This window comes from Thermobia domestica, chromosome 9 (assembly GCF_964235325.1).
Source record: "Thermobia domestica chromosome 9, izTheDome1.hap1.1, whole genome shotgun sequence".
Classification (NCBI taxonomy): Eukaryota; Metazoa; Arthropoda; class Insecta; order Zygentoma; family Lepismatidae; genus Thermobia; species Thermobia domestica.
The window spans coordinates 187,320,076-187,336,070 of NC_137462.1; the positions used below are offsets into that span (position 1 = coordinate 187,320,076).

A 15,995-nucleotide genomic window follows, 5' to 3' on the forward strand; every position below is an offset into this window, starting at 1 on the left:
AATTCTTCTTAAATTTATGCACGCCTTCGAACGGAATAAATTGGTACGCATTTGTTAATCTTTCAAGATTTCGGAAAGTTAGTGGGTGAAAACTCCTTTTGTGTATAGACGACAGGGTTTCTATTCTCCCGGCCATTAGTGACTTGAAGTTTACGAAACGCCGACAAATGAAAATGAAACCCCATGGAAACTCATATCTTTTCATAGAAGAAGAACGATGATATGTTGAAATGTAATTAACTTCAAACTGTTACCACGAAAACTTACAAGTGCGAAAAAGAAATGCCGATGTCAATTTTCCAGTGCAATCTTCTACAATTAAGATTACAATTTCAAGCAATTGTCCACAATGGTGGAGACACAATTGAACAGCACTGCTGTAACACATGAGTATTATATCCACCTTATTTGCATGTATCCGGAATAATTATCTGGAGTTAAGCTATCAGAGAATGTTATGAACAAATGCTAGGATAAGCAGAACAGTCTACACTTACTGTTTTAAGCTTTAGCAATTCTCGCCAAAAGAAATTTGTTTGCTTTAAGTGTTTATCAAGCTATCGCAAAAATATGTTTGTGAGAGCAACTATATTGATATTTTAAGTCTTAGCCCTGAGTTTTGTTGTGACCTAATGTGTTCTATAGGTTATGTTGTGATGTTTTGCTATCAAAATTTGCCGGTTTAAAGGTGATATTTGTTATTCTTGGCATTGTTCGTGATAGTGCTCGGGGGTCTCTAGACAGATAAAACATTACTTTCAGGTGTAACATACGATGTTGCTAGTGTCCGTTATTTCTTTCAATCAGAATATGACACTCACTATGTTAGAAAGACATCCTTAGTGACAGGCCTTGAGGTCGACCGAAAAAAAGTAAAACAGGTTTCTTTAAAAAAAAAACCTATACGGAAAAGCAGATATGTGGGGCTCGTTGTTGTATACCGTATTAAAACAAAAATTACTACTTTAAAACAGAAAGATTGGCTGAAGCCGAGGTGACATGATATATTTTTACACTGGAAAACTGGTTAATTTTACAGAAGCAGAACAGAAAAAATGATTTGCGATTCATGCTGAACCTAATATTGAAAACAACTGCTGAATGCTGCGCGTTTATTCTATGTTGTTGTACTTATCGGTGTCATAATATATTATATATATATATATATATATATATATATAGATAGATAGATAGATAGATAGATAGATACATGGGCGGCGATTAGGGGGGCAAAGGGGGCAGCTGCCCCCCACTTTTTTGAAGTAACCCATTAATGTATATAGTTTCATTTGGAAATGTGACTTTTGAATAAATTTTTGAACTTTCTGTATGTATTACTGGTTCATAAAAAAATGATGCCATATAATATTTGCCGTTGCTTGAGTACGTATTGTTTGTCTTCTCGTGGAATTAAGAAAGCTACAGATATTGCGTTTTAATTTCCACGGCTCATGTACTTCACGTTAATCAGTAGAATATAAGTCTCGTCTCATACATCCTAGTTGCTGAAAGGGACTTTAAACTCCAAATCAACACAACAACTACCACCGAAAATAATCCCAAAATTAACCTATTGGAGCACAACAATTCCAGCATACTTTCATTTTTTCTTACAAGGGCTGGATATGGTAATCAGCCGCTTTGAAACTAATTGTGAGAACATTTCGAAAAAAAAAAAAAAAAGTTATTCTTTAATTGCACAAGAATTAATAGTTCCAAAAATGTCTTTTCTTCTTTCTAGTAGTAAGAATCATTGATTAAAAAGAGAGTGATAAAAAAAAAAAACTTCTACCTTTTCCATTGTTTTGTAGTGTAATATGCGAGTGAAATGGTGTGTTTAGGGGTGTACGATTGTATATACAATTAAATTTAGAGAATTCAACATAATTCTAGGTTTTAGGATTATTTTGTATAATTGGAGTATGGAGTGATTCTAACAAGGAACTCCTTGAGTGCGAGGTCGGAAGTGCAATCTTTAGTAAGGCTCATTTGAAAGTGTAGTATGAACAGTGATGACAGGAAAAAATATTAGCTGCTAATGACTTACCATGTGCATCAAGAGGGTAACAGAAAATACGTGTCCGGGAGGTGCAGAGATTCAACCTTCTATGGGATGTATGCATTACACCTCACAAAATGGACACCGTACATTCAGGAAATGTTGAAAACAAACCATTCACTTGCATCATGAACACCGAATAAAAAATGACGTGCAACAGTGATCACAAACGTTCGCACCATCAAGATCGAAGGCGAACTCCTAGGGAGTTGCAAATCGTTCAGGGCATTTAGCTAGGTATCAACTCTTAAAGAATGCATATAGAATCATATTGATATAACGGGGAGATGTGAAATGATGAAATGTGATGGCACCCGTTACATCAATATGATTCTATATGCATTCTTTAAGAGTTGATACCTAGCTAAATGCCCTGAACGGTTTTGTAACTCCCAAGAAGTTCGCCTTCGATATTGATGGTGCGAACATTTGTGATCACTGTGGCGCGTCATTTTTCATTCGTTGTTCATGGTGCAAGTTAATAGTTTGTTTTGAACATTTCCTGAATGTCGATGATGTCCATTTTGTGAAGTGTGTTACATATATCCCATAGAAGGTTGATCTCTGCACGTCCCGGACACGTATTTTCTGTCGCCCTCCTGATGCACATGGTGAGCCATTAGCAGCTAATATTTTTCCTGTCATCATTGTTCACACTACACTTTCAAATGAGCCTTACTACAGATTGTACTTCCGACCTCGCACTCAAGGGGTTCCTTGTAAGTATTGTGTTCTGATGTGGTCCAAGAAAGTGAAAACTACACCTAATTGACACGAACATGTCTCGGGAAGCTGCAAAAGCAAATATTTCTTTAAATGTCGTAGCATATGCTTGTAGTATTTACTGCTTTTCATTTTTTAAGAGTAATAACATACGTTTAATAGCATGTGTGTAATTAAAAATTAAGTTGTCATTAATCTCCAGTTTCAATATAACTTTTGCAAAACAAGCCTCATTGTTCCTTACTATGATTATAGTTTATATTTATTTGTTTTGCAAATTTGTTATTAAACAGCCTGATCACAAAATTTTCCAAACAGAATTTTAAGGTATTCATGAGCAATGAATCAAATCTCTTCTTACATCTCTGTTGTTTAAGAGCACAAAGGGCTAGTACCTACTTACGTTGCTCTTGTCAATTTACTTAATAAAATATGAATTACGGTATTTTAACTGAAAACGATAGTATCCTCTTAGTTATGCAACCTTTCGTCAAACGAATGGTTAAGAACAACCAAGGAAACTAACATTGATACATTGATATACAAATATTTAGACCATGTCTTGCCCCCGCCCATTTTCAACGTCCAATCGCGATGGATGGATGGATGGATGGACATAAGATATAACGTGTACCCACAGAAACATCTGAAGAAAATACGATAATGATTTAAGTATGTATACTATAAAAATAATAATTACCTTCCTTAGAATTTCTTCCTTGTCCGATTCATTTTGAAGCACCTCGTCAACTTCCCTTGCCACATTTTCATCCACGTTATTCAGTCGTAATGGCTGCAATATAAAAAAACGAATAAATCATAATAACATCTAGTAACCGTTATCTTCATAACGCTGAATAATTCCACGAAATCTCGATTTTCAATGTGATTCGATCCCCGATGGAGATTCATGTGATTTGGATTTCACTTTTAATCTATAGATCCATGTCTCATAAATCCATGCTGGTAAAAAGCGACGTTTAACTAGGGAACGAAGCTACAAAAAGTGTTGAAACTAAAGAGAAGCAAAGTATGAAGGAAAAAAATGAGACAATATGAAAATCCGAAAGATCGAAATATGTAAAAATACGAAAGGTTATATTTTCTTTCTAAAATATTAATATAGCGTCTAATATTTGTGTCACATATTTACTAACCTTCTGAAAACTTGTCAGGTGTAGGTTTACACCATTATTTCAATAATAAAAGCTTACGATTAACAACTGGTGTTCATACATACTATGCTTTAAATGACACACAATAAGAGTAGAACAAAAACATACAAGCCTGGGGATGTTCAAATGGCACCATCTCAGTTGCCCCAATACTGCGTTAGCGTCACACAGCTACATCTATCGAGGGATATACTGGAGTAATATTTTTGAAGATACAAATAACTGGAAGTAGAAGTATATCCTACTCTGGCATGCTCTTTTTCATGAAGTAAGGGAGCCAAATGTAAAGATACTTCCTGCCGAAGAATAGGTTGATACTATTTCCAAATGGGTGGATTGCACAACTCATGGGTTCTGGTAGTGCAAATAATACCTCATCCCTGATCTGAGGTAGGCATGTCTAGGGTTGTAACACTTCCTTGATTTCCATGCAATTTCCGTATCATGAGTTAGACTCTGTCAGGTTGATGCTATATCGGTGGGACTCGCTACCTTGCGATGTCAAATCACCTCCTGGCATCTGGGGCAACAATGGAGATGATGGGAGACTCTTATCCGCTAGAGAAGTTTCCTCCACAAGTAGTTAAAATGGGGAGATGAGCTTCGGTCCATCGCTGTTGATCTAGTTGACTTTATTTGATAAGTTTAGTGCTCTTTCAGCAACGAGGCTATATGAGACGTAGACTACAACTCAACATAAGATTCAAACCACATGAGCTCCCGCTGAGAATCCAACCTGGGTCTTCCACGCAAATGCAGGTACGCTAACCTCTTAGCCACGAGGGAGCTCAATGTTCATCTGGTAAGGAAAGAAGCTCTCCTTTTACACGGACGAAAGAAAATGCTTAACCTTGAAAGGGATGCAAGCTCATTTGATTCAACGATCAGTGGTTCTGTTCGGCATACGACACATACAGAATACGGACTAAATATGAACATTTTGTCAAAATATTACGAAATACGAAAATTTAAAACAAGCAATTTCAATTAGAAATATCATGAAACATAAATCCATGTTTTCGTTGTCCTACAAGACCTGGTTTAAAATACGAAATTTCATATTTTGCTTCTCTCTAACTATAACTTAATGCCACAGCTGGTAAATTTGCACAAAGATACAGTTAATTACTTAATGTAGGTCACATTTTAAAAATGTAACTTAAAGGTACTATGAAATAATTACAGAATATTAGGAAAAAAAAGTGCATCTATAGTTAGAGTTACAGAAATATATTTTCACTTGATTCTCTATTGAGAGTATTTACAAGCTTTTAAATAAGTGAATATATCAAGATTATTGAAAACATATTTATACAATTTCACGCTACAAATGCTATATTGTACACAATTTACGTTTATAAAAAAAAAAAAAAAATAAATAAATAAATAACTTACCGCACCAGGCACTAAAAAACTTGAATGAATTTCATAGGCCCATTTCTTCATTTCCTTAGCATTCCCTTCTTTATATAGGTCGGTTACCAAATAAAATAACTAAAAATAAAAGATAAAATAATTTATTCAACTTCAACATGAAGAACACAAATGTGTGAAAACAACTTTAAAATCATGACATTATTTCAAAAAGTGCCCTAACCACTAAAATTTTCTAGAAAGTACCGCCATTTGCAGAGGATTGATATATAAAAATGTCTTTAATTTTTCTTTTCGTTTATTACTACATAAGGATTGAAACAATGCGTAGCCTACTTAGATTGGGTAACACCAGTTCAACCTCAATCATATGCAAACCTAACATGAAAAACAACGTTCTCGTAAAATAATTACAACTTTCGTACTCGAGAGTCAAATGGAAGATTTTCAGCCTATATTCCGGATATAAATAAATTTAAACACCTTTTCTTGGAGAACCTTAACGACCTAATCATGACATTGATTAGAAGTCAGTATCGTATGCAACGATAAATAAATATATTATAAATTTAAATTGTGGACTGGAATCTAACCCAAAGCGCGCTCAACTAATTTTTGTAATAGCTCGGAGGTGATTACCGTTATTCACTAAATGATTATGGGCAATCACTGGACTCAAGACCGACCGACAGATGGAGAAAGAAATACAACAGTCTTGAACAGCTGTGAAAGGAAATTCATATGGAATGAAGCATGAAGAAAGTTGCAGTAAACTGGATTCCGAATGTTTGGACTCATCGGAAGTGTAAATGTACGGAAAACACGGCACTTTGACCCGATTTCCGGGGGATATTGCAAGTTCTGTGCAAGGATGGTGACAGTGGCTAGAACTTGGTTGTATTTCTATTATCCCATAACCAGAACAGCACTCGATGCAATACTACAATAGCAGTTATTCTCCCAGGCAACAACAATTTGCTGCAAAGATCCTTGCTAGGTCTCCTGGGATTCTGAGGAAATTCTGTTGGTCAATTGTCTCCAATGTCATGTGAATGCTACTCCTCAAAATTACTAGTTTTGTAATATTAGTGTAATATTTTTCAAAATCAAATGTTGTACAACTGCACATATCATGACAAATCATATATATCAACATTAATATTTAGAAATGACTTTGACTATAATTCTACACTTTTACGATTTCTATAAAGCATATTACAAAAATTGTTGCTTTGAGAAGTAGGCCCCTGGCAGAAATGAAAGAAGAGAGACATGGACAGCTGGAGAAAGTTGTACTTTTCGCCAAGACAAACAAAACTGCGTTCCAAATAGAGAAATACATGCCTTATCACGGGGATCTGCCTCCATTTGACTATTACCTCCTCCATACAGTAGATATGCATTTTGCTATTGCAAATATCCGTATTACTCGTATACAAGTTTAGTTTACAGAGCAATTTACGGACTCCCACTGGACTTATCTGCAAGTATTGTAGCAATTATATGAAAACAACAGAATTAGAATTAGAAGAAACATGTTGTTAAACCACCATGTACTATTATGCATTTGCCAGGTATTTTGGTAATACATATATATATGATTTTTCAACCTACCCTCGTCTCAACTTTAAAACTGGATGTCCTAAAGCATTCATACATAATCTAATCTTAATGTTCCATGTCCATGAATTAGTTGCTGTAGCCCCACGAACCTGCTTTCAACATTTCACACGTTTCAACTTAATATTTGAATGCAAGAACACCTGCTTTTAAGATTATTTGGAACAGATACGAAACACTGATAAGATTGCAGAAAACATAAGAGAATAAAACTATATACCCTGCAGGAAGGAGATATTCACATACGTGTTCAGAAAAAAATCTTATGTAGTGTGTTCTCATTTTATTATTTTGTAACATGGTACTTCAAGTGGAACTACTCTTCTCAAGCATGTATCAATTTCATACACTTACTAATCAGAGGCAAAAACAAGTAATACAATACTTACTAAACTAGATGGGTCACTATTTGATATCACATAGTTCATAAACACTGCTAGATGGGCATGATGTTCCCAGAGTTTCGACAAACTTTTGAAGGGTCCAAAATCTTCTATTTGTCCCTAAAAGACAAATTATTAATTGAAGTTTAAAATATTGTATTACTAAATACTGTCACTACAATGATCATCTTTTTTCTACACCTACCAAAAAATCTACTATATCCCAAAACTACAGCAAATGTAATAGTTAAAAATATACGTATAAATAAATAGAACTAAATAAACCCATCTTTCTTTAAAGCGACATATTCTCACAACCGTATGTAGGACATTTCCTTTTTTCTATTAACTTCTATTAAAGGTGATAATTAGTATATGTGATTCCTACTGTATCTCTTTCTCATCATGTTGGCGAAACAGTGTCATAACCAGGGAGATAAAGGGTTCCTTGATCTTAGAAATAATTTTGTACAGTTTGTACTTATTTAACTAAATTTAGGTAAATGCTACGCAAGTTTTTCTTTTATTCCAAGACTGTAAATTAAATTTCCACACAAATGTAAGAATTTGTTTTTTGTTCTTTTCACATCGTTTTCCCATCAAATACAGTTTGCACTTTGAGACCTGTTGTCCTATGGTAGCGTACAGGGTACGTTCTTCGTGGTTTTTCTCCTCTTATAATCAACAAGAAGATCCTATTGCAATGTCTGAATAAACGTTTTCTCGATTTGTTCCACCCTACTATTAGAAACACGTAGAAGATAGTAGTACTTCTACCATCAACAACTGTTTGCTTTAGATACAACGAGCCAGATAAATGGACAAAAAAAAAAAAAAAAAAAAAAAAAACTTGCTGGAGAAGATGGTTATGTACGGTCCTGGTTTGAAGAAAATTTTACATTTCAATTATTTACTCTAGATCTCAGTAAATAACGCAAACCTGTCATTTTGTAGAAGCTGGTTGCATACCGTTTGAACGTCAAATCTGAAAAATATCGTTGTCTCGATGAAGCAATTACAGGTCATTATTCCTTTACAAAACCGCACACCCTAAATTTCAGATCAGATTTTGTAAATACCATTACTCCTACAGTGATATACGCAATTTACATACATTATTCCAATAAAAACTTCGAGTTCCCTTGTTTCGCATGACCACTGTTTGTTCTTCAACACACAAAGAGCATGTTTCTGTCCACAATTTTGTATGAGCAATCAACTGTCCCCATGAAATTATTACCCTCTAGCACAGCGTTTCCCAACCTGTGTGCCGCGGCACACTGGTGTGCCGCGAATGGACCGCTGGTGTGCCGCGAAGAAATCGAAACAAAATTATTAATTCTATAGCAACCAAATTGCAAGACATAGGGGGAAAAATGCACATTTTTGTATTTCATATTACTATTAATTTCTACCATGGAAAAAAAAATTACTGTAATTGTAACATATTATTCTACATTTATTACTGTGTAGCAGACAGTATTTCGGCTCGTACACATTTCCACGTTTAGCTGCTATGTTACGCTTCAATTGAGAGTCATACTAACACCGAGAAATGGAAGCACTTGTACGGTACGCGTCAAGTGAACGTTCGTAGAACACTATTTCGCACGTGACTGACAGAACAACACTGTTCAATAGCTGTGTTTTGACTTCGACGCATCGCAAGCTGTATGATTGCAATAATATGCACCGGTTTTGGTTAAATCAGCAAAGCTAAAAATACAAGACATTTGTTTGTTCGTTCGTTATTTAGTGATTTTCCTTCTTAATGAAACGTTGGATACAGTTTTCGAAAAAGAAAGCGTATTGTTAAAAATCTGAGTTCTATATTTCATTGCAATTGTTTTCTATTTTAAAATTAGAATAAAAATAAGCACAATGAATTAGCATAGGGAAAAACCAGTAATCGAGCTTTCATCTCTGTGAGGAGATCAGTAATCTCAGAAAAAAAATTACCATGGTATTTTATATTTGCAAATAATAATAATAATAATAATAATAATAATAATAATAATAATAATAATAATAATAATAATAATAATAATAATAATAATAATAATAATAATAATATCTATGAGTGTGCCGCGAGAATTCAAGTTACACCCGTAGTGTGCCGCAAGTTGAAAAAGGTTGGGAAACGCTGCTCTAGCATAATATAGCGTCATTCTGCGCGTGCGGGTTTTCGCTCACATTCTCTTTTAGGAAAATGGAAATTACGTTCTTTTAACACAATCTTCGCATATATAAACATAATTTTCTGTGAGAATATTGCTTAGCTCAAATAATGAAACGTCACGAAATAAATCTAACCTGGGTTAAAAAAACATTAACGGTCTACTAAACAAAAGAAAATCGAAAAGAACAATCTGCCAACCTTAGGCGTTCTAGTGTTAAACAGCCAAAGAATATGCATATTTGTTTGATTTTCTTCCGTTCATAGATAGGCCTTCTTAAGAGAGGTGGGTGGCCAGTATGTTTTGAACAAGTCTGTACTTTCAAATTGATTCCTACTATTTCCGCAATTCTTAATCAAGTAAGATAATTCTATGAACGAAAGTATCAATATATACACATCTCTATTTTTATCAACTCTGATTAATTGTATTTTTCTCCGATAACCAAGAGAGCAACTTTGCCATACATGCTATTTTACATTTTTTAAATAATCGTCTGCTACGACTAACGTATTCAAAATTACTAATAATAACGAGTAAAGTAATATACAAACTAACATCATCTTGATCTGACATTTCATCGTCCTCCATGGATATAATATGCTGCTGTAGTCCGTTACCACTCAGGAAAGGTTCGTAACTGTTCTGGATTGGTGATGTATCAGGTGGAGTTCCGAAGGTGTTCTGGAAAACCAAATTTCATTATGAATGTTTCAACAAACAGTAGAAGCAAAAAATCGAACTAGATATTTTCTCACTACTTTCACACAAAAATGGAAAAATTATACTTACTTCAGTGTAGAATTGTCGTATCTTACGTGTTTTCCCCGTAAGTTTTACTTTTTTTTTTCGGATAAGTTTTCCGTCTTTTCATTTTTTTTATATACTTGCACACTTTTAATTTTTATTAGTTAGTGCAAAAGAATGTTCTTAATTAGAATATATTTCTCACAACATAAATTACCAACTCAACTCAGCGATGTAACTTAGTATTCCGAGAAAAATGCAACAATCTGAGATGTTATCTCCTATCTAACTGGCATTTTTTTTTTTTTTTTTTTTTTTTTTTTTTTTTTTTTAATAATGATTTTAATACCTTAGCCTTCCTCTATCTACGCCGACTAGATCATATCGCAGTTGCAATCGATCGTGATATGCTGATGTCAGGAAGAGAAGCTATTGTGAACTAATAAAGTAGAACTCCAAGGAGTTATGAATTTCGAATGTGATATACCCTGCAAGGATTTTTTTGAACTCTAAAACAGGATCTGGGATCGTTAAGACATGCAAAAGTCTTCATTGTAATTCAATACAGGCAACAAGGTTTGTGTAATGGACTTGGTTGGATTTGAATTCAGCATACCTTTCAGCAGCGAAGCCACATGAGACGAAGATCCAGCTTAACGTATGATCCGAATCACATTGTAATATATGCAGTGGTCGAAGTGAGACCGTATGCAGTGGTATGGCATACCGCCTCTGGTTTTTCAATGATGAAGGCATACCGCCTCTGGTATTTCAGTGATCAAGACATACCGTCACTGAAGAGTAGATGCTAAACACCTTTAATAAATTCATTTTTATACACAGTAATTGACAAATAGCTTTGCACATAGAGATTTTATTTATATAGAAGTAATTCCTAAGTTGACAACACCAACATTTTTGTTATATTTTTTCTACCTTTTGTTCTTACAATGATATCTTCAAAGAAGTTCATCTAGTTATATATTTTGACTAGCCTTTGGCTAGCTGGGGGTTCCACCCTCAGACCCACTTTTGTTCGCCCTGCGGCCTCGCACCTCTTGTGTATCAGTCTTTGCATCAACAGTGAATTTCGTGTATTTGCTTTTCATAGTCCCTAAATGTGCTTCGCCCCCACACTCCTGCATTTGTTCGGCCTATGGCCTCGCACCTCTTAAACCCACAATTCTACCGACCTTCAAGTTTCTTTTCCTATTTCAATTATCTAAAAATAAGATTATGTATCCGAAGAAAACGACAATTTAAGTAACATGGAAATTTCTTCATCCTCTTTTAAATCCCTTAAAAAATAAAAAAAAATATTCACTTTCGGCAATTTTCCTATCGGTTAGTCCCGGAAGGCTACAATCATGCCAAATTTCATCATTCTAATCCTGCCGGAAGTGACTAAACATTTTGGGGTGTAGAAAACGTCCCATATAAATAACATGGGAAATATTTTTCAGTTCCCCATCAAACCACTCTAAAGTTGGAAATTTTTATTTTTAGTGGTTTACTTAGGTAACGCTAACGAAAACATGCAAGCATACACCATTTCAAGTTTGTATTCCAATTCCAAGTACCTAAAATATGAGATTATAGCTCCAAAAAAAGCCCATTTAAATAACATGGGGATGTTTTTCATCTCCCCTTTAGACCCCCTAAAAATTAAAAATATTCACTTTTGGCAATTTTTTCTGTCTGAAAAGCTACAATCATATCAAATTTAATCATTGTAGCCCTACAGGAAGTGCAGAATAATTTTGGGATGTAAAAGGTGTTCCTTATATGGGAAAGATTTTCAGTTCCCCATAAAACCACTCTAAAGTTGGAAAATTTTATTTTTGGTGATCTACGTAGTTAGGTAATACTAACGAAAACGAACAAACATACCGAATTTCAAGTTTTTATTCCAATTCCAAGTGCCTGAAACATGCGATTATAGGTTTTAAAAAAGACCCATTTAAATAACACGGAAAAATTCTTCATTCCCCCTTTAGACCCCCTAAAAATTAAAAATATTAACGTTTGGCAATTTTCCTGTCGGTTAGTCCCAGAAAGCTAAAATCATGCCAAATTTCAACTTTCCACGTCAACCGGAAATATCTCTTTAATTTATGTCAGTTCATGTAGTTTTATTTATACAAGTAGTTAGGATTTGTCACATTGAATTATTTCTTTCGTATGAATGTGTGTGTCCTCTTGTCTTAATTCATACAAATGTCGTGTTTTGAGCATGAGCGTATTTAGGGTTTGTCTGCTGTGGGGGTGATTCTTCCGGGAGTTTGGAATATCCCTTAGTCGAGTGAGGGGTCCGATAGCTTTCCCGCAGGAAATTGTTAATATAAAAACTCGGTTTTTGAGCATTTTCGTGTATAATTCTCTATAATACAACATAAGGAGATATTTTTTCAGAAAGTAATTTGCGATGGATCAAAGTCTCTCAATACCCCCCCCCGTAACTAAGCAGCTCTCCGGTGGTTTTCAGCCATTATGTAAATAGCAATGCAATCGTTCAGGCAACATACCGTCACTGTATTTCAACAATTAGGTAGCCGGTGTGTCGAGTTAAAATCGTGATAAAACATACCGCCTCTGCTCTTTTTTCCACTTCGAACACTAAATACGTATTACTATAAAATCACGTTTTTCTTCTTTACCTTATCCCTTATAAAACATAAAAATTTTCTCTTTCCAAAGAATCTGGTAACCCTACTTCAATGTAATAAGACGAGTACAAATTACCATTTCTATTTAGCGTACAGACGAACTGACTACATTAGAACGACTTGCATATCTTTCAATGAATCGATTTATTTCGTTTTATTTAAAATGACATGATCTTCCAGTTTCACGTCCCAAAATTATGCCCTTTAGGATAAGGGACACGGATGATTAAGGCAATTGAATAATGATGGAAGAATTGGTGGAATGAGAATGTGGGAAAAACAGGAGTACCCGAGAAAACCCACGGACATGTTACTCTTTACCACAAACTTACTTGGCTGGGGATCGAACCAAGGACCCCACGCACCAGAGGTAAACGCTCTGAGTCATCGTGCCCACCATCATTTAATTTAAAAGAAGGAAAATATAAACATTTATTACAGTGACCAATTACCATTATAAGTTGTTAGTCCATATTAAAAGAAAGGAAAAAAATGTTCCTTCAAAATGAAACTTAAAATGGACATCTGTTGTTTCTATTTTAATACAAGCTTTCCCATTTTGACTCAACTATTGTATGTTCATACTTCTTAAATCAATATATCATTAATTACACTGTACTCCAATCTCGGATAACCATTTGTCTCTGAAATATCTATGTGCATTGTAATTTTATGAATCAATGTGACTACATCATTATTGTCACAAAAATAAGTAAATATACAAATACAAAATATGAACCAAAAATGTACACTTTGATTACACTCAGAGAGTTTCGTTTAGGTCGTGTTTGAGCTTGGGGTTAAGGTACCTTGATTTTCATTAGTTTTAAATTAATAAAGCAATAATGGAACTCTTCTTCAGAAGTTTTAGTGAACTATTTTCTTAAAGCCAAACTAACTCAAACTGCTTGAGTGAGCTAAGAAAATGAAGAAAGAAAGAAAAAAGAACAATTCACTTTCAAAAGCACTTAATCTCGAATCTGCCAAAACAAACCTACACGCCACTTATGCACACTAACGAAATACGTTTATCAGATTGGAAACGTAAAAAGATGAAAATCGCAATCCAAAGCTACTACGTATAGTATACTTAGTCCCAGAATACCGAGTAAGAATTTCTACAGTTAGCTACTACAAGCCAAATGAAGTCTCTTCGCTTTTATAAACAAAACTGGAAAGATTAGTTTAAAATATTTAACATTCTTCTGAGAATAGTTAAGCTGATACTAATTCGCAAATATTGTTGTACACAGTTCTCTCAAACACAAATTTTCCAAGATCGTAACTTATATCACTTGAAAGTGGTACACAAACAGATTGTGTGATAAAAAATATTTTTTGCTTAGTTTACTTAACTCAGCGTAGAACTCCCTACTAATGACAATCAGTAGTGAAATCGATAAACAGATTTTATGGAAAAAGCAAGTTAATATAAAAGTTCCACTAATCTGGAAACAACTACTTACCTCCTCCTGATGTATTGATCCTTCCTCGTCTGCTGGCGTTGCGTTACTATCGCCTGCATCAACTGATAAACTACTTCCTCCGTACGGTGGAGGAGGAGTTCCAGGTGGTGTTACTCTTGGAGAAGAGTCGACGTCCCAGACTCCACTAGCTTTGGGTTTTTTGGCACTTACACTCAGATCATACATCGAATCTGAGGCACTTAGTCTTTTGGAACCTAAAAGAAAAAAAATGAAATCTTTGAGTTTTACGTCCCGCCGTTATGCCGGTGATACTAAAGGAGATGGTGAAGATGAGAAATGAATGAAATGGTGGAATGAAGAAAGTGGGAGGAAACGGGAGAACCTCGAGAAAACCCACGAACACGATGTTTGTTCACCACAAAGTCCACACGGCGCGAGCTGGGATCGAACCAGGGACCCCAAGCACCAGAGGTGAACGCTCTACCACTGAGCCACCGCACCCCCAACCTACAAGAAACATTTAAAATTAAAATACTCCTTCACAGTATTCGGTTTTAAAACCCCATACACCATATTAAGTATACATATTAGATAATTCCATAAACAATATCATTTTCTTTTCCGACAAATAAAACCACCAACTAAATACCCCAAGATATATCAATTAACCCGTACTGTCAGCTCATGTTTTTCAGCAAGACTTAAAATGAGCAGCCCATGGATATTGACCCGAAAACCTAAATAATAGTTTCTTGCATTTCATTTACATTTCAAAAGTTTTCCCTCCGAGCTGGAAGAAGTATTAGAAGATACAAGTGTGGAGTGCAATGAAAACGGTTAAGGAAGATTTTCCAATCTCAATTCCTGCAACCTAACACAAATTATTACTATTTTCATAGTTCGTTTCGACGATGACGATGGGAGAACACACCTTTATCATTAACGAGTGGTATAGTAATTGAAAGCAACCCTTCTCTATTATAGGCTGATTTATTGGCGAAAACTCATGAATATTCCAATGAACAGAAAACACAATGTTTTCTGCGTAAAGTTCCAGCTTAGTCACAGATACACGTACATTCCTTTTAAGATGCTACTGTAATTTGCATTGGTATCATTTAAGCAATATTATATTATATTATATATTGCACGTACGCCCTTCTTTTGAAACAGTTAAGGCGTGAAGGCTACACAGGTAAAACCCCGAAGGTTGTCACAAATCTAGACGAGTTGCACTTCAAAACTGAATTACATCAATAAGTGAGGTAAAGAAATTTATGAATGAAGAAATATATTTTCAATTGGTAAGTCCTTGGCTGAGAAAAGCAATTACGTGAACAGGTGTGATTTTCATTTTCATTAAGAGTCAAAGATATACGGATGGCTGGGTCGGTCAGCTCTGTGATATATTTCCTATGGCCTACTCTATATAAAACACTTTTAGTAAAAATGGTACTTGGTCGGTAGACTGAGCTGATCCATCCCTATATGTTAATTTACTTTTTCTCTAATCTGAAACGGGAAGAACTAACCACATTAAATTGAAGGGACTGAGAACCAAGTGGCCGATAGAACTGAAATTTACAAAATGGTAAAGTCCATTCCCATCCCTATTGTCTCTGATCTAGAGAACTTCTAAGTGAT

General features: G+C 34.9%; 1 protein-coding gene across 13 annotated transcripts in view; it reads right to left on the bottom strand.

The window, feature by feature from the left end:
- The window catches only part of RhoGEF2 (Rho guanine nucleotide exchange factor 2), a 656,727-nt gene that overhangs the window by 519,550 nt on the left and 121,182 nt on the right, over positions 1-15,995 (bottom strand). For all 13 annotated transcript variants that reach the window (XM_081725662.1, XM_081725656.1, XM_081725658.1 and 10 more), the window contains 5 exons: positions 14,391-14,605; positions 10,070-10,195; positions 7,341-7,454; positions 5,353-5,451; positions 3,483-3,575 (listed from right to left, as the gene is read on the bottom strand). In XM_081725662.1, coding sequence (XP_081581788.1) covers positions 3,483-3,575; positions 5,353-5,451; positions 7,341-7,454; positions 10,070-10,195; positions 14,391-14,605 — 647 coding nt within the window. The remainder of the gene's footprint in view (positions 1-3,482; positions 3,576-5,352; positions 5,452-7,340; positions 7,455-10,069; positions 10,196-14,390; positions 14,606-15,995) is intronic.